A 17,832-nucleotide genomic window follows, 5' to 3' on the forward strand; every position below is an offset into this window, starting at 1 on the left:
TCATGCTGCAGTTCATCTCCCCTCCTTTCTCACTTCCTGATGCATGTCTGGCTTGTCACAAAGCATGAACTTTGCTATCCAAAGCTGATAAGCTAAAACACATCCTATGAAAGCAAACGTAATCGTGAAAGAAGCAACACCCAGGTATTCTTGCAACTGAGGAGACTTGCCCTGGGTTGTAGTGCCAAATACTTGCTCGTCTTTGCTCCCATGCTAACTCAGCCACCCCCAGGACTGACAGGGGAAAATGAAAACATCCCCCTCCCCAAAATACTGCCAAACGGGAGGTAGAAGTGAAACATGGGAAGTGAGAGCAAGGCTGAGAATCACTAGCCAGCGCAAAGGCTCAGTAGTCCTGTCAGTCCCATGGGCTTGGGACGAGTTCCTGCCCAGGGGCCCAGATGTGCACTACTGGCGTGTGTCAGGGACCCCAAAAGAACCAAGCTCTGAAGAGGTGTCAGTGCCTGTGGCAGGCAAAGGCACGTCTGCCAGAGACGTCAGTCCCTGTTGTTGAAGGCTGCAGGAGGCGCAGCGCTCAGAAAGCACAAGGGCTGATTTGGCAAGGACATCTGCGACCTAGCACCAGCAGGTGTAGCTGGGAAGGGATCTGGCGCTTTGTTGCTCCAAGAGAAGCACCGGCACTTTGTTGCTTTGCCACTCCCAGCAGACCTGGAAGAAGACACGGGTCGTGGGGATGCTCCCAATCCTACCATTGTCCTTCCCCCGGAGCAGCTGCCCCAAGAAGGAGGTGCCGTGCCTGGGGGCTCCCTCTTTGCTCTGCAGCCCCTGCCCGGCTCCTCCGCCTGCTGGCTGTTGCTGCTGGGGTTTGACTTTCTCACTCCCTGCCGCCCTTGTTCTGCTGCCACTGCCTCCTCATTCAGGGATTGACATGCCAAGGGATATATGTTCCTCCTGCTCATAAATCCTCAGAGGGTACAATAGCGCCTGCACCACTGATCTCACCCTGCTCCTTTTTAGTGCCTCTTGGTTTTTTAACCATACCCCCTTTCTCACTTCCTAGCTGCTGGGATCTTTGTTCTCACAGCTTTTTGTGTCTCTTCAGTTCTTGTCAAGGCTCTGCTACCAATAAAGGCTTGCAGATACACTGTGTGTGTGTGTGTGTGTGTGTGTGTGTCCCCTTCTCCCTTTGCAAAAGGAGCCTCTGACACCCTCTGTGGGAACTTCCCCCTCCCCTGCAGCCTGCACCCCCCGCACACATGTGCCCACACCTGGCTGAGCCTGGCAGCCCTGGCTTTACCCCATGTGTCAGAGGAGAAGGACATGGTGGCACTTGGCCTAATCCATGAGCCCGCCTGGCCCCACAGCATCCCTCACCCAGCCAGGTTCACTCACCTCACCAGGTCTCGGTGCATCGGCCCATGAACTCTGTCTCCCCCCCTGCCCAAAGATGGGCTCACACCTTTGCCCCTCGCCGTCTCTTGGAGGCTTGGCTCGTGGGGAAGAGCAGCGCAAACCCCAGCATTTCCTCACCGCTGCCTGAGTCGACAGCAGGTAAGACCAGATTGCTGGGGCGTGTGTCAGAGACTACACCCCGATGCTGCAGATCCCAACACGCCTGCCGCCCCGGCGTGCTGGCTCCACAAAGCAGGAGCAAGGTCCCAGGAGAACGAGGGGCACAGGGGTGGGGAAGGCAAGGAGAGAGGTGGAAAGCATGCTACAGCAGAGGGGCTGCCCAGGTTTGAAAGGATGACCGATAAACCCCAGTGCTCTTCAGACCTCTTTGTGCAGTGAAATGTGGAAAGGGACAGCAGAGGTGTCGATCCACACGTGGGGCCATGGTGGAAGAACCATAGCAGGGCCAGAGCAGCCGTGTTTCGCTTTCTGAATGATTCAGGCAGAAAAAGCAGAAACCTCTGGGCTGTGTGAGGAGTTTCACCTTCCAGGGTGGTCAGGACAGTTGCCGCTTCCCATGCCTGCTGGAGGAATGGCAGGCTTTTTTCCTGGGACATTTCAGCTCCCCGGTCACACAACTCACATTTTCCTGGACGTCCAGGGGCTCTTAGGAAAGGGCTACCCACTGAGAAGAGGGGCAGCCACTCCACTATGCCTGCTTAGGAGAAGGGCAAGGACTGTACCTCTTGCCATGGGGAAGAAAATGAGGAAAAAAGGGGCGGCCGGGAAAAGGGGAAGGAGAGTCGGGGAGCAGCCGGGCTGTGACTGTTTGCCGTAGCTATGTGGGCTGCAGGGTAGAAGAGAAGAATCTCCAGCCTGGAGGAGGCAGATGAGGGAGGGTCCTCAAGGACAGTGGCTGGGGATGAGGGAGGCAGCAGGGCTTCCCCTCTCTGCTCCCATGAGTTGTCACTGCAAGAAAACTCTCTGGCTCCCCAAAGGGCTTGGTGACAAGGCGATGATGAGCTGGAGGTTTTAGCGACTGCTACTTGGTGCTGCCAGGTTTTCCTTGCATGGAAGGCTGTCTGCTGCTGCTGACTGGGTCTTGGGCTGCTTTCTGCTGATGAAGTGACTTGACCACAGAGGAAGACAACCAGATTGTCTGCTGATGGGACGGCAGAGACCAGAGGTCTGGCACTGATGCTGTCCCCCGCCACGTGAGCTCCCTCCGACAGATGCCCACCCCAGAGCCCTAGTTCAGAGCTCTCCCATGATGCTGCCCAAGCTGTAGGTAGGAAACAGCACTGGCGTAGACACCCTCGCAGGGCCAACCTGCCAGGTTTCTGCAGGCCACCGGGTCTCTGATGCTGGCAGGCACACCAGGACAGAAAAAAAAGGCTGAAGGTGGAGTTTTGCCGGGGACAGGATGGAGATGGTGCAGCTGTACGTGGTGCTGATCCCCATGCAGCATGTCCTTGCCGTGACCTGGCTGTAAGTATGCTTTGCACTTGTACTCTCTGGATTGGAAAATCACCTGGGGAGGTGCTGTCTCCCAAGAAAACAGGTATGTTTGTAGGAAAAGGGTGGAAGAAGGAACCTGGGCAACCCAAAGGCAGCACGTTAAGAGGGCCATCTCTGGGAGCATGAAGGGAGAGGGACAGTGAAGCTGAAGAGGCGCAGACCAGGAATGTCCGATGCAAGACAGACAAGAGGCGGCACATCCCCTTCCCTGCAGTGTTTCTGCTCTAAAATAAAGCTACAGAGGGCTAGCTCCCCGCAGACATAGCCCTGGTTCTAGCCCATCCGCGACTGAATCTCTCCCCTGCCCCACAGGTACCTGGCCAAGCAGCCTTCTCTGCGGGCAGGCCTCCAAGACCCCGGTGGCTGCGAGGGTCTGATGGGGCTGGTGGAGGAGCAGGTCCGTGTTTGCCGGCGGCAGGTGGAAGCCATGGATGCGGTGAAGCGAGGTGCGGAGCTGGCTGTCGAGGAGTGCCAGCACCAGTTTCACTCTCGCCGGTGGAACTGCTCCACCCTGCAGGGGCTGCAGGTCTTCGGCAAGGTCACCATCCAAGGTCAGTGAGGGGGAGGCGGCGCAGGCAGAGCTAGCATGGGGTCCCTTCAGTATGCCCACGGGGTCCCCTTGATGCATCGGCCAGTGTGCAGGTATCACACTGGGCCCAGCCTCAGGGTGGCCCGTGCCGTCCTCCACACACTAACATAGATATCAACAGAGAGCAAACTGAAACAAATGCACGTGCTGTTACAAATATTAATATTCTGGCTAAACTTTTTCCTCACTCAGGCAGGCTTGGCTTTTTGGTCCCATCTTGATCATTCTGGGTACCAGCTCTGCAGACTGGTAGATCTTCTCCCCCACCCTGCCACCAGCCCAGCCCTTTGGAGCTTTTTTCTTTGAAGTTGCAGTCCCTTTTTGTTGTAAGCCAGGGAAAAAGGATCTGCCTATGCCCCACAAAACAGCACTGATTTTGCATGTGTTTGCACGGGAGGAGCCATATAGGGAGCTAGAAGCAGGGTCCCTCCTGCTCCTAGAGACGAGGTGGCAGAGGTCCTCCCTGACAAACCCCTCTGTGTGGGAGGGTCAGCCCCTGGCATCCCCCACCATGGCTCCCCTCTCACTTCCCTTGGGGGCTGCTGACTCCTCTCCCTCAGTGGGACACCCAGCCCAGGAACTGAGGGTGCTAAATTGCGGGCACTGAGCCAGAAGCACCCCATAGAGCCAGCTCCCTTATTGGCCTCAGGAACAGCAGCACTGGTTGAACATCCTGACGGCGATTTCTCTCAAGCAATCTCCACCTGCATGCATCCTTCCTGCATGCAGTCACAGCCTCTTTCCCCACACCCACGTCCCGTCAGTGCCTTCCTCCTCCACAGACCAGTGCCATTTCTCACCCCACTGCAGGCACACGGGAGTCTGCTTTCATCCACGCCATCTCTGCCGCTGGCGTTGCCTTTGCTGTGACTCGTGCCTGCAGCCGTGGGGAGCTGGAGAAGTGTGGCTGCGACCGCAAGATCCGAGGAGTCAGCCCCGAAGGTGAAGGAGGAGGCTGGTGGCAGGGAGGGAGTGGCAGAGGAAAAGATCTGTGGGGGAAAACCTCAACCAGGGGAGGAGACACCTGCCTTGTCCATGGCCCTCAGCCCTTTGGGAGCTCCTCCCAGGGCTTCTCCTTCTTCAACTCATGGCACCTTTCCCTCTGCAGGTTTCCAGTGGTCAGGCTGCTCTGATAACCTGTCTTATGGGATTGCCTTTTCTCAAGCCTTTGTAGACAACCCCGAGAGGAGCCGTGGCATCTCCTCCAGCCGAGCGCTCATGAACCTGCACAACAACGAGGCTGGGAGGAAGGTAAGGGCAGGAACGAGGGCTGGGAAGCAAGCCCAGCTTCAAGGGCTTCTCCTTGGTTAGGCGAAGCTCTCGGTCCAGCCCCCTCAGGCCAAGGAGCAGTTTGGGGCAGCCATGAGCTCCCAGAGAGGGTCTGCATCCTGCTGCTTTTCCTCAGCCCAGCACTGCACTGCTTGCACCGAGCTGGCTCCTTGCCTGCATGGGGGGATGGTCCCAGCCTCCCCTACGCACCTCTGCACAGAGTCCTTTTCCTCAGTGAGCCCGGCTGTGATTTACCTCCCTTGGCCTTCTCTGCAGAGGAAATGAGTTTCCCCACCCTGCTCTGAAGGGCTCCCCTGCCCCTCCAGTCCCTCCTGGGCAAAGACACCATCCTCTGTAGGGGCTGCCATCAGATCTGGTCCCTGGACCATCCTCCAGCTCTGGGCGAATCTGTTCCCCTCCCCACAGTCCCATGGGTCAGAGCAGGTCCCTGTCTCTTTCACTGTCTCAGGGATTTTTCTTACAGACCCAAGCCAGACTCTTTCGCAGAGTGGATCCCCTTCTGTTTCACACTGGCTTGGCTTAAAAGGACTTTTTTGCTCCCTTCCCCTCCCTTCCCTCCCCTGCCCTGCCCTTCCCTGCCCTGCCCTTATCCTGCCCTCCAGCCCCATGTGAGGTGTGTGTGGGGGGGAACAGTGGCTGCAGGGGGTGCTCCCAGGCATGGGAGGCATAGGGCAGGGTGTCCCAGGTCTGGCTGGCAGCTGCCTCCCACTCCCCAGGCTCTCCTGGCCCACATGAAGGTGGAGTGCAAGTGCCATGGTGTGTCGGGCTCCTGTGAGGTGCGCACGTGCTGGAAGGTCATGCCCCCCTTCCGCAAGGTGGGCAACGTCCTCAAGGAAAAGTTCGAGGGGGCGACGGAGGTTCACCCCAAGCGGGTCGGTTCCCGCAAGCTCCTGGTGCCCAAGAGCTCTCGCTTCAAGCCCTACACGGCTCATGACCTGGTCTACCTGTTGGCCAGCCCAGACTTCTGTGACTGGGACCCCCGGCGTGGGGTCTTTGGCACCTCTGGCCGCCAGTGCAACCGGACATCCCCGGCCATGGATGGTTGTGAGCTCCTCTGCTGTGGCAGGGGCTACCACACGGCCCAGGAGGAGGTGGTGGAGCGGTGCAGCTGCAAGTTTCGCTGGTGCTGCTCCGTCAAGTGCAAGCAGTGCCGGCACCTGGTGGAGGTGCACAGCTGCCGCTGAGGGGGAGCGCACCGGGAGGCTGCCGAGGGACTGCAAGGCAGCCGGGGAGAGGACAGCCCAGGGGGAGACACACTTGGGGAAGGTGTGGGGGAAACACACAGGCTGAGAGGGAGCAGAGGACACGTGGGGTTTTGCTGCCCTGCTGGAGAGCAGCCCCTGGTGCCAGGGGTGACATCAGTTCCCGTGTGCCAGCACCCAGCACCCTCTCGCCAGCCTCATTGGGCTTTCTGTGGTTTGAATTACTTTTCTGGACAGAGGGTTGGAGGACACAGGCCCAATAAACCCTTAAGCTTTAGAAATAAACCAGCTGCAATGAAAAGCAAAGTGTGTACATCAGCTCCTTCCTCATGCCCTGCATTTGGGACCGGGAGGGTACCTGGCTCTGTTCTCTCCCACGGGCTTAGAGGGGATGAGGCCACGCTGGAGTCCTCATGCTCAGCGGCCACACAGGCTGCAGCAAGCGAGGAACACCAGGGAGCGGAGCAGAGGGGAGCAGGGACCCGCCTTGGATGTGAGAGGGTTCACTGAGGGGTGTGATAGAGTGTTGGCAGCAGAGGGAGAAAATTAGGTTTCTGGGGTGAATGGGCTCTTTATATGAAAAGACTCATCCTTGGGAGAACTACTGACTGGTATGGGCATGCAGGGGGAGGGAGGGAAGAGGTGGCTGGGGACTTCAGACAAGGGCACTTGGGCCAGTGGCTCTAAATCCAGGTTCCCAGGGCTGATGCATTCTCTGATCCTCAGCTGCTCCTTTGACTGGAGAAAATGTTTTCAGGAGGAGTTCCAGCAGGCACCACGGTAAAACACCGTTGAGTGAGGCTCCCCTCCTGGTGTGCCGCTGCCGACGGTGCAGAGGAGGTACTCGGAGTGGGAGATCTGGCCACGATGAGCTGGCTGGCCAGCAAGGGATCTGGGAAGAACTGTCCAAGTCTATCCAGGCTCTTTGCCTCCCCACAGCCCAGAGAGCCTGCTCTGGAGCCCTGCCTTTCCCACGCATGTCCCCGCTACCGTGCATCATCCTTTGGTGAGGCTGAGGAACCTCTCGTGCCACAGCCGCACCTCCTCCTCTCCCTCCTTCTCACTCAACACCCGGTACGTCTTGTTTCTGTGGCAGCCGCGGTGAGACACCTGCAAGGAGAGCCCAAGTTCATAGGCCTGATACCACTGCCCATCCTTCCAAAAAGGACAGCATCTGGAGGCTGGGGTGATGGGGGCACCAGAGAGAAGAGGGGAGAAGCAGCTGGGAAGCGGGAGGGAGAGGATGATAGCTGAACTGTGTGTGTCCTAAGATATGGGCTAGTCCTCTGTCCTGCTCTGGTGTTTCTGGATTTTGTTACCACCTAGGAAGCACCCAGTAGATGGTGGAGACCCTCCCCTGCGGGGGTATACAGGGATACCCCAAGGGGTGGGAGGATCCCCACAGCTGCTGTGTCTCAGCATCAGCAGCTCTCTCCGCTGCCATCTCTTATAGCGTCTGTGCAAAGCCCTCTGCCTCGGTTACATGCCAGCCATGCTCAGGCCACTGTTTGTCACCCCCCCAAACACACCCAAGTGTGTCCTACTGGAGGGACAAGCAGCGGGCCAGTGAGTCCTGCAGGGACTCAGGGCTGGCTGTGAAGGCACCAGCCATGGAGGAGAAGGCTGCGTAAAGGGCAGTGCAGGTTGCTTCTCACCTTCCGGTTGTAGAGGCTCTTCTGCAGACACTGGTGGCTCTTGAACGCGCAGTAGCTGGGGTGCTGAACTCCATCCGAGTCACAGATCTGGGGAGATGGGAATGAAGGCTAGAGAAAGAAGAGGAGAAGGAGGGATGGGAGCACCCACGGGCACCCACCTGGCTCGGGGTATCTCCATCTTGTAAGGCAGTGTACTCCGCCTTCAGCCAGAGGGTCACACGAGGGTCCTCACAGCCACGGGTGGCCATCCGGCTGCACCAGTACTCCGCCCTCAGCCCTCTAAAAACCTCCATGCCATAGTACTCCGAGGTCTCTGGGGAGCTGGTCTGCAAAGGGGTGTGATGAAGAGAGCTGTGCTTCTTCCTCCCCTTCCCCACCAGCCAGTCCAGGCTCCTCCTCAGAGACCGGCTGGAGATGCAGCACGCTCGGTACCTTGTTGCCCACAGCCTGGTACTGGGCTGAGACCTGAGGGTTGATGTAGGTCATGAAGCTGCCTGTCTCGCAGTGGACACGGTTCAGGTTTCTGATATTCTGGCACTGCTCCCTCTTCAGCGAGCAGAAGGCGCAGTTAGGGCAGAGGTCCATGTGATGCCGCCCAGCGCTGTCACACACCTAGGGTGCATGCAGCGGGGAGGTCAGGGGGGGAAAAGGAGACTGAGGAGCTCCCATATCCCTAGCTTGGAGCTTGCCTCCCTGGTCACCCACGCTAGCTTCTCCCAGGAGGTGGCACCTGAAAGGACAGTGCTGACGAACTCTGGCTGCCGGAGCATTGTGGTCAGCACTGCAGGGAGCCCTGCACACAGTGCGGGTAAAAGGTGGGCATCAGCGTCTTTACCGAATTGCCAAACCCAAGGACGCTTTCTTCCATCTCCTTCCAGGCCTGGGTTACCACCGACAAGAGACAGTTTCCCTCCAGCATTGCATAGCACAGGATCATCACCGCCTCATCCTTCTTCAGGGCTAAAAGGCTGACAGAGAAAGGGACGGAGAAAATGAAGTCTCATCTCTTGTCACACACTGAAGAGACAGACCTTTAGTCAAAAACTGAAAGGGGAGAAAACAACCCCCAAGTGTAGCAAAAAACCTTTCCCAAAGAAACCTTGGACTCTCGGCCAAAATGCACAGAGGAACGGGGGTGTCTGCAGAATCTGCATGTGCCTGTGTAACACAGAGGCTACGGGTGGGGGTGTGTGTTTGTGTGAATTCAAGAGCACATGAGAGGGACTGGGAGAGGAGCTCAGCTTTAGGAACTTTCCCAGGGGCCCTGCAGCAGTGGCTGCCCAGTTTTATCCATCTGAGTGCACAGCATGGAGGTGTTTGTTAGAGGTCTGCTGAGTGTTGACCATAGGGCAGCCCCACTTGGGTCTGCAGCATACAACTTACTAAGCCTCCCTCCTGCTTGAGCCAATGTGTTTGATGGAAAGGGGAAAAAATTGGTAACAAAGAATTAACTGTTCATCCAAACCAACATGGGAAGCTAAAGGTAGAAAATTTAAGGACAGTGGGACAAGGACAATAAGAATATTTTATATCTCTTAGGAAGAGAAGAAATTGTACACATGGTACAGAACTGTTATTAGACAGGGATGGTATGAATTATCAGCAATGGTGCAGAAGAGGTGAAAATGCTCATTAAATATTTGTCCTCTGTGTCTGGAAACAAAATCAATGATAAATACACTTTGATCTGGCAGAAAGTAAGAAAAGAGAAGAGCAGCAATTGCTTATGTTAAAATGCTCTTAAAATCCATGCATGGGCTAACCTGTATGGTGAAGTTTTCCTAAGAATAGCTGAAACTTCCTTCAGACCTTTGGATTAGCCTTAAAAAAGTAAAAAAAAAAAGAGGTGGAGAACCTGGAGGAAGGTCATGAAGATGAGATTTCCTAAGGTCTGGAAAACTTTCACCTGGAGTGAGAAATTGAAGAACGTTTACTTAGCTGAACAAAGGCACTAGTGGGTGGCCACTCGGTCAGCCTGTACTTTTACCAAGATGGGGATCAGCTGGAAGGCTCTCTTCATCAGCAGACGGAAGAGTAATGACTTTTGGTGATTGGAATTTGGGGTGAGATCCATTCAGACCAGAAATTAGCAGCATGTTCCTGACACGAAGGGTATTTAGCATGGGAGTAGCTGATGGGGTTGTTTCTCCACAGCTTGGAGGCTTCAAAAATATACCCCAAACTTCTGTTGAGAGAACAGTCTGTAGCTCAGCCACATGATGCTGTTTTTGCTTCAGGGCTCACTAGGCATGGTTCCATGTCCTGTGCTGAGCAGGAAGGCCAGGATGAGTGACCAGAGCAATTGCCAGGCCTGAAGGCTAGAAGAGATCAAGCTCCCCACCATTAGCTCTTGCAATTACACGGTGTCTGAAGAAATCAAGCTGTGAGGAGTGACTGGTGTTCACAGATCCGTGGACACGAGAGGCATACACCGTATGCACAGGAATATGCAGTTGCTTGGCATTGGGTTTGGGTGTGCACTCACGTAAGAGAACATGGGTGAGCATTACGGCTACTCATAGGACGAAGTTTTGTGCACCTCCTCAATAGATCCCTGGACCTGCCACACACTGTGGATGAAAGAGCTCACAGCACATGCTCTGCACTTGCAGCAGGTCAGAAACAAGTGATCCTGTACCCAAACGGTTTGCACTAATCAGCAGAAAATGAGCATGTTGGGATCTCTGAGGGCACCTCTCTTACTTAGATACTACAAGAGAATCGGAAAATCTTAGTCACAGAAAATATGAGTGGTAGATTTTTTTTTTTTTTTAAGGACATTACAGTCAAACTTGTTTTATCACAGCACAGCAGATGCTGCTCTTGCCTGCACTGAGGCGAGCAAAGATGTTCCTTCAACACGCTATCGTGCACTGCGCTGTGGACAGGCTGCCATTTGCAGTCTGTACATCTGTGGACACAGACACATGACCAAACCGCTGTGGTGCCGACCGACAGCACAGCAACCACATCCACTGAAAAACCGAGGACAGCTGAAAACCTGGAGATCTATGTATTGCAAGCCTGCGCATCTCTTACTGTGATGCACCACAGCGTGACCAGCCTGGTCAGAGGTTTGTGGAAGGAAGGTTCAGAGAGAATAAAGAGTGCAAACTGAGGACAGAAGTGACAGATACCATCTCCCTCAGGTGAAGATGGGAAGAATTAAAATGTGCCAGTAAAAAAGAGAAACAAAGCCTACCTATCCTGCAGAGAGCACTTCCAGAACCTGTAAGATCCCTTATGTCCACTCCTCCGTCCCATGACTCTGCCTAATTGTTTTTATTTGTGCGTTTTTTTGTTTCCTCTGTAAACATTGAGACCATTTAGGACACCAAGAAGAACAGGAAATTTTAAATTTAGAGCAAAAAGTCTGGGCTCGTCCCACTTGAAAATCTTGTCTAAGGTAGTTCCGTTCAACCCTCTCATCATTTTTCTGTGACTGGGAGCTGGACATCGCTGAGAGAAGAACCAGTGACAGCCCCCAAGGCACACCTAGCATTTCTCTTTCGTAAAGGATTGCTCTTTCTGTGGGGATTACCTAACACTGACAATTTCTCTCTCAAGCCGTTGTAGCCCAGGAGAACAAGTTTTTGGTCCACTTTGCTGATAAATCTGTGGCAGCCAAAGGGAGTCCCTGCCACCACTCAGATGCTTGACTGCTTAGGCACGGTTGGATCTTGGCCTTCAAGATTTGGTAAACTGTCTGGGTCAACTTGATGTGACTCACAAATTTCTATTAATGACCCTCAGATTATTCTCCAAACTTATCTGAAAGAATTTATCCACAAATATGTCATTATTAGCTATTGTTCCACTACTTGCTTGTTATTCCAGTGGCACATTGTGATTTGATTGCTTCTTCGTCACACCAGGATGATCAAGCCAGTAAAGTGAGAGGCACGTTAACAGTCATTAAAAATGATATGAATAGCTCTGGGGTTTTCATCACCAAGGTAGAAAAACAAAAAAACCACCCTGTCCAGCTTGCTGTACTTTTTAAAAAATAGCAAATAAATAACAACCTGAGGCTTAGAACGCAACTGCTAATAAATGGGTTTAACAGCCTTTGCTTTCTCCAACACATGTACTGGTCCAACAAGGGCAGCCCGAACGAGGTGCAAATAGAGGATTACAGGCAAAAGGGGCAGTAGAAGGCAACTCGGCTCCAGTCTTTTCTAAAAAGAGTGCTTCCATAAGTAGCTCATAAGTAGCGATGGAACATCTGCTGAGTGTTGATGACCTACTTGTTCAGAACAGACACAAAGTCAGACGTGGGTAGGAGCCTTTGCTGCATGGCAAACTTTGGATCTACAGACCGCATTCAATAGGATCAGCTCGCGCAGATCAGAAAGCCCTGCATCCCTGCACACCACCTACTGATGCTTTGCTGTTGGCCACCTATGCAGATGCACACAAACCCTGCCCATAGCTTCCGCTCACTCACCTAGGAAACCGAGTCACACCATCACACTGAGGTTACCAAGAAATTCTGTTGCACTCGCTGTCACATCCATTTCCTGCCCTATGTCCGTTCTCCATCTCTGCTGAGAGGCTTTCTGGCCTTATGGTTGCAAGTTTATGGTTTGGTTTACCACCTCTGAGTGAGTGAGATACACCTATGTTGTCCCCAAGTGATAGCCGGTTCCTGAAAGCAACTGAGAAGTGTCAGGGGAACGGGTCCCACCCCTCATCACCAGACCCAGGGACGGGTCCTGGGCTCCTGCCTCACTCACAGGCACCTGCAATCCATGATACCGGGGCACTAGGTGCAGCCGGGGGCTGTCCCTGGTTCCTCTCCCGGTGATTCCCAGCACCCTGGCACTGCTCTTTGGCCTATCCAGCCACTCTCCCACTGCTGCTGCCTTACGGCAGCACTGGGGCTTTGTGTCCCATCACAGAGGCACTGCAGGCAAATGGTGCAGACCCAGGCACAGCGCTGCTGCTGATGGTCCCCTGCACTCACTGACGCACTGCTGAGCTGGTTGTGGACGGGCAGAAGTTTCCCCACCCATCAGGGAAACTGATAGGTCTGGCTAAAGCGATTTTCTAATACAAATCCCTCCCCAGCTTAGTACCTCCACACGTTAATGTGCTAACTGCTGCTCTGGAAAAAGCCTAACAGGTACTGGGAGGCAATGTTTCAAAGGGAATGTGAAAAAATACAATTAAGAAGAATCCATGGGCCAAGATCAGTAATTGCTCAAAGGCAAATGGAGAAAACTTCAGATAAAAGACTGTTTTGCTTTAGGATCTCAAGACATGGAGCGACACACATAGAGCCTACTTCAGTGGTATCTTTGAAGAGGGCTGGTTAACAACATCCACCATTCCCTCGATGTAATGACAAGGATTTGGGCTTAAAAAAAAGCTGAACCCCCCCGATATTGGCTGGCTGTGTGAGGTGGAGTGAATACCTGAGGCAAGTAGAAAAGAAGAAAAGGAGCAAACAGCAGCTTTCCAGCACTTTGTAACTCCTGATTTAGGTGGGTTGCTGCAGGAAACTAAAGCCGCTAAAGAAAAAGCCATTCTTAACAGCTTCAGAAAGAAAAAAGATGTTGGCCTGCATGCCAAGAAGGCAGGCAGGCTGGCTAGGTACCTGGCAGATCAAGCCCAGCAGGTAACCCCATGCAGGAACCATTGGGAGAATGGGAATGTAACACCTGCCCAAGGGTCAGCGGGGACAAAGCATGGGAAAATTTGTTATTTTGTAAATACACCTCTCCTGCTGACCCACATAATATTGCAGCCTCTTACCTCTGCCCACCTGGGACACTGAGAGCCCCCTGCTCTGAGATTCTCAAAAGCCTGGGAGCACTTGAACTTCTTCTGGCCCGGTGACGAGAAGACAACCTGCCTTGTCACGACTCCCCTTTCACAGCTAGCTGTGAACAGCAGCAATACGAAGACACTAAATTGTGCCCTGACCTTACTGAATGGCCAAAAGATACCTCTACATCATCCCCGGGTGACAGCTGGTTCCTGAAAGCAGCTGAGAAGTGTCAGGGGAACAAGTCCCATCCTGCACCAACAGACCCAGGGTAAAAAAGAGAAAGTAATTGTTAGTGGGTGATGCTAATTCAAAGAGAGCATTTTTTTGGGGACTATTCTTAATGAAGGGTCTGGTCTTAAAATTAAAGCCATGGGGGATGAAGTATGGAAGCACAACAAGGGCTATTTGGAGGAGTAGAGGAGGAGTAGGAGAGTGCAGCCGCTGGGAAGGCTGGGTTCAGCCTTGCTGGGGAAGCTGGGCTCGTGCAAACCATGAGCATCCGTGTGCAAATACCAACAAGACGGGGTCTGTATCCGGGACAGCCGTGATGCTGAAAGGGGTGTCGAGGTCGTAGCGGACAAACAACACAACAGCGGGAAGCCCTGGGAAAAAGGGCAAATGCAATTCTTGTGTGCAAACAGAAGAGCAGGGAAGGGAAGGGAGGTTGACCTCCTTCTGCCTACCCGACTGCTGAAACTCATCGCTGAATGGCACACGCAGAGCTGGAGCATGTGGATGTTTTAAAGGGGCACTGAAATTTGCCACAGAAAATGAGCTGCACAGGCTTTATAACGTGAGAGCTATGGAGCTCTGTTCAGCTTAACTGCAAGACTGAATCATGGCAACTCTGAGGACAGGAAATACTGGGAAATAAATAGCTCTTTAATCAAGGGGGCAGAAAGCACAATAAGGACTAAAAATCGAAAATAAATGCAATAAGAGACACTTTTTTCCTCCCATAATGATTCACTGCTAGCAGAAACACCAGAAAAGTGTTCTGACAATTCTTCTCCTTGTTGTTTTGCTGCCATCACCATGTCTCTCTCTAAAGGTCACAGCTACCTTCATCAGGTACCATGAAAGCTGGTAGAGCTACCAGAGCCACTGCCACAAGCAGGGGTGAGGGAGAAGGGATGGCTATCCTGATGGACAGGAGACCCTAGGGAGGGCACGCAGCCCTGGGTTTCGGTGCCTGTCACAACCGTGTACACCTTGTGTTAAACCAGATGCTGAACAGCACCTGGGCACACCAACCAGTCCCAGCCAGCTCTGCTCCTCTTGCTGGAATGGAAATGCCTCAAAGCATTTTGCCCCTTTTTTAGGTCATGCTTTGAAGTCCCTTTGAGAGGAGGCGGGATGTGGCAAGCAGCAAAGCCGACAGGCACAGTCTATCTCGCCTTTTTATCTTCACTTGAGTTTAAGCTTTGCTTAGCATGATTGATGGGTCTCGGCTGCCAGGTTACAGACACACAGTCAGCATTAGTGTCTTTGAGAAACTCTGCAGCAGAATAGAGAGTGTCATCTGCGATCACAGCAGTCCCTCAATAATCCCAATATAACTAAATCAGAGCAAGGCTCAACTTCAGAGGCAGGGAGAACGAACACATCCTCAATGAAACATAATTTTGCCTTAAAGTACGTAACACCAGGAAAAATTTGCTGGGCAGTAAAAACCTCCTACAATATTAGGAAGGAGGAAGACTTAAGTTACAGCCTTGCAAGAGAACATTTACAGCTTTAACAACACAATGCAATTCATTTTTACATGCAGAAGCGGGATCTCTGGCTCAACGGTAGCAGTCTGCAGTGTTTTCAACAGAAACCACAGATGTGCAATCATGCACAAAACCTGTGTGCTTACAGAAACATCACTAGCCAGCAACAGAGTGAAACCAAAATGACTTCTCTATGAAAACCACATCTAGACAGCTTTTTTTTAGCTCTTGGCAAGCAAAATAATCTTTGCATCTCAGTGAAAGCAAGTGGTCCTCAGCCACAAAGTACTAAAGTACTAAAAGAAAAATTTAGTGAAAACATACGATCCTTTTGGAGGTCTTTTCTGTTTGGGCTCTGCAGCCCCAGCTGCCTGAGCACAGAGGCGAATGGATCCTGGCAGATCAGCTGAGAAGAGCTCACGGTGCTCGACAAGCTCCTAAAGCATCCCTAGGCCAGAGGAACTAAGAAAAGCACGTAAAAGGATTGCAGTAAGCTGGACTGTCACAGGGCCCTGTGCTGAACTGGCACGCAGCTGCTTTCAAAGCCAGAATGGGGAACCAGAAATCCCCTAAGAAGAGCAATGCACAGATCCAGAATGCAGAGAGGTGCACATGCTCGAGAAGTAGTGGTCCTGCACAGCCAGGAGCTCTGTACTCAGCCACCTCTGGGCTCCTGGCTCTGTTTCCTAGCCTGGGGCCGCTTTTGCTCTACCTGGGTGAGGATGGAGCACTCCTCAGAGCGCTCCTTGGGTCAGACTGTTTAAAAAAAATCTGCTTCATGTTGCACGCAGAGAGTCAAGAAGCACAGCAAGACACACGGTTTACTCCAGCATCCCAAGGACACAAGGAAGCTATTTCTGCAGGTCATCCCGGGGGATGTGAGTTCGGAGGAGGATGAGTGCAGAGGTGATTGCACACTGCAGATGGCGACAGCGTGGGGATACACATGCATGGGATGAAGCCTGCAGCTAAGGCACAGCCTAAATGCACTTTGCTCGGGACATGAGGACAGTAACATTGTCGGGCGCTAGCAGTGCTGGGTCACCCTCTGCCTGCTCACCCTGTGCTGGAGCAGGGGGTGTCTGAGGGGCTCCTTGAGTACATCCCTGCTCTGTATGGGACAGCTTGCTCCAGAAAGCCTGCCTGTACACACCAGCTGCTCAGGGCAGGGGCATGAGTGCCGTGGGACTACCAGCCAGCGCCTGTGAGGACAGCCCTGCACAGGTGGCGTGGGGTACCCCGCCGGGTGGGGAGAGGGGCCTTCTCTTCACCTGCCATGGGGGGTTGTTTCCTGTAGCCCCTCCTTGGCACTGCCTGACGCTCTCCCTGGGTCTGACTTGGTGCTGGAGTCCGGAGAAGAGCCCTTGGTGCCTAGGGATGTCTCCAAGGAGAGGGCCAAGTGGATCAGCTGCCAGACGCTGTTCTGCAGGCGTTGCTCCCAGGTTTGCTCTGCCCGGGCAGGGGATCCCAGCGTGGAAGGTGAGGGGGCAGGGGCAGCCGGGATCGGCAGGATTGGTGGGAGCGCAGGCAGCCCCTGGTCCTGCAGGTGTATTGGCCCCCCTGGCATGGCTGCAGGGAGCTTCCTTGGCAGCGGTTTCTGACTCGACAGTGCGTAGGAGTACTTCAGGAGAGCATCCACGTTGGTGCGCAGCAGGGTGTCAGAGGGCGAGAGAGAAGCTTGCCCTGGAGCTGGGGAGAGAGTGGGATGAGGGGGGCTGAGGGCCAGCCAGAAAGCTGCTGTGGGGGGAAGAGTAGCTACGGAAGAACAGCAGGCAAGCAGGGGTGCCCAGCGCAGCTCGGTGCAGCCCTACCTTCTTCTGCAGGGGAGCTTTCACCCCTTGCCCAGGAGCCCACAGCATGAGGTCGCTCCGTCGGGAGGAGAAGGTTTTTTGGAGGAGACAAACTCATACATGGGATTCGCTGGGCGGAGGAGACAGGGAGAAACATGGGTCCCACTGTGTTATCTTCCCTTCCCCCTCGCCCCTTCCATCTCCCAGGTGCTACTCCCCCCACTCCCTGGTCCAAATCCCGCTCCCCACCTTGGCGTAGAACTGGCGTTGGAAGCAGCGGTACTGGGCGAACTGGCAGAAGGTCTGGAACCATGGTGCTTCCGGGAAGTCAGAGCACACTGGCCCTGGAGAGGGGTGAGAGAGAGATGCGGGGTGGGGGCAGGCTGCAGGTTTAGGCCCCCTTGGCCTGGGTGCAACAAGAGCTGGGGACCTCTCAGATGGCTGTTTTCAGAGCAGCTTGTGGTTGAAGGGAAAGTCAAAGCTGTCTGCCCCCAAGTGGAGATCACAGCCTTGTGCTGTTATAGCTCCAGATCCCAGGTGCCACATGTGCTTTCTCTCCAAACCACCAGGGTTTCAGTTCGTCCTTCTGTCCTTTTTCACACAGTTATCTTCTCTTTTTCAGAGACCCAAACCTCTTGTTTCCAGGATCTGATAAGGACTCTGTTATTAGTACTTGAAGGGTTTAAAAAAATAAAAAAAGGGCAATTAGTGATGTGATGGGTTAAGAAGATGACGAGCCTGGGAACACCAGAGGAAAGAACCTCTTCAGTGCAAAATAGTTTGACAGTGATTCCAGCCATGCAGGTGATGGAGGAAAGCCCACAGGGCCAAGATGCTGCTGGCAAAGCCTGTGCCTGTACACACGTGCACCATGGTCTTGACCAGCACCGCTGACCTTACTAGCGCAAAAGCTGCAGCTCTTCCTGCAGTGATCACGGGATAGCTGA

The 17,832-nt window shown here is 53.7% G+C and overlaps 2 protein-coding genes across 2 annotated transcripts in view; one reads left to right on the top strand and one right to left on the bottom strand.

Annotated features, from left to right (window-relative positions):
• The first annotated feature begins 2,776 nt into the window (after window positions 1-2,776).
• LOC104126592 (protein Wnt-4-like) lies at window positions 2,777-5,934 on the top strand. The gene is made up of 5 exons (XM_009639183.1): window positions 2,777-2,841; window positions 3,184-3,422; window positions 4,271-4,402; window positions 4,569-4,711; window positions 5,467-5,934. Exons 1-5 carry the CDS (start codon window positions 2,777-2,779, stop codon window positions 5,932-5,934), a joined length of 1,047 nt encoding a protein of 348 aa, XP_009637478.1.
• Window positions 5,935-6,948: 1,014 nt separating this feature from the next.
• LOC104126532 (acrosin binding protein) overlaps window positions 6,949-17,832 on the bottom strand; it is a 14,928-nt gene continuing 4,044 nt past the window's right edge. The window contains exons 3-10 of the mRNA XM_009639118.1: window positions 17,135-17,229; window positions 16,907-17,015; window positions 16,367-16,772; window positions 8,443-8,575; window positions 8,040-8,219; window positions 7,766-7,933; window positions 7,608-7,694; window positions 6,949-7,062 (exon numbers count right to left, since the gene is read on the bottom strand). Of these exons, the coding sequence (XP_009637413.1) occupies window positions 6,949-7,062; window positions 7,608-7,694; window positions 7,766-7,933; window positions 8,040-8,219; window positions 8,443-8,575; window positions 16,367-16,772; window positions 16,907-17,015; window positions 17,135-17,229 (1,292 nt within the window). The remainder of the gene's footprint in view (window positions 7,063-7,607; window positions 7,695-7,765; window positions 7,934-8,039; window positions 8,220-8,442; window positions 8,576-16,366; window positions 16,773-16,906; window positions 17,016-17,134; window positions 17,230-17,832) is intronic.

This window comes from Egretta garzetta, unplaced genomic scaffold, assembly GCF_000687185.1.
Source record: "Egretta garzetta isolate BGI_Z169 unplaced genomic scaffold, ASM68718v1 scaffold85, whole genome shotgun sequence".
Lineage (NCBI taxonomy): Eukaryota > Metazoa > Chordata > Aves > Pelecaniformes > Ardeidae > Egretta > Egretta garzetta.

What these genes read in the sequence shown, in the direction of transcription:
- LOC104126592 (XM_009639183.1), top strand. Translation starts at nt 2,777, where the DNA reads ATGGAGATGGTGCAGCTGTACGTGGTGCTGATCCCCATGCAGCATGTC. An exon ending in GTCCTTGCCGTGACCTGGCT is followed by an intron (nt 2,842 to 3,183) that starts GTAAGTATGCTT and finishes CCTGCCCCACAG; the next exon opens with GTACCTGGCCAAGCAGCCTT. An exon ending in ACAACGAGGCTGGGAGGAAG is followed by an intron (nt 4,712 to 5,466) that starts GTAAGGGCAGGA and finishes CCCACTCCCCAG; the next exon opens with GCTCTCCTGGCCCACATGAA.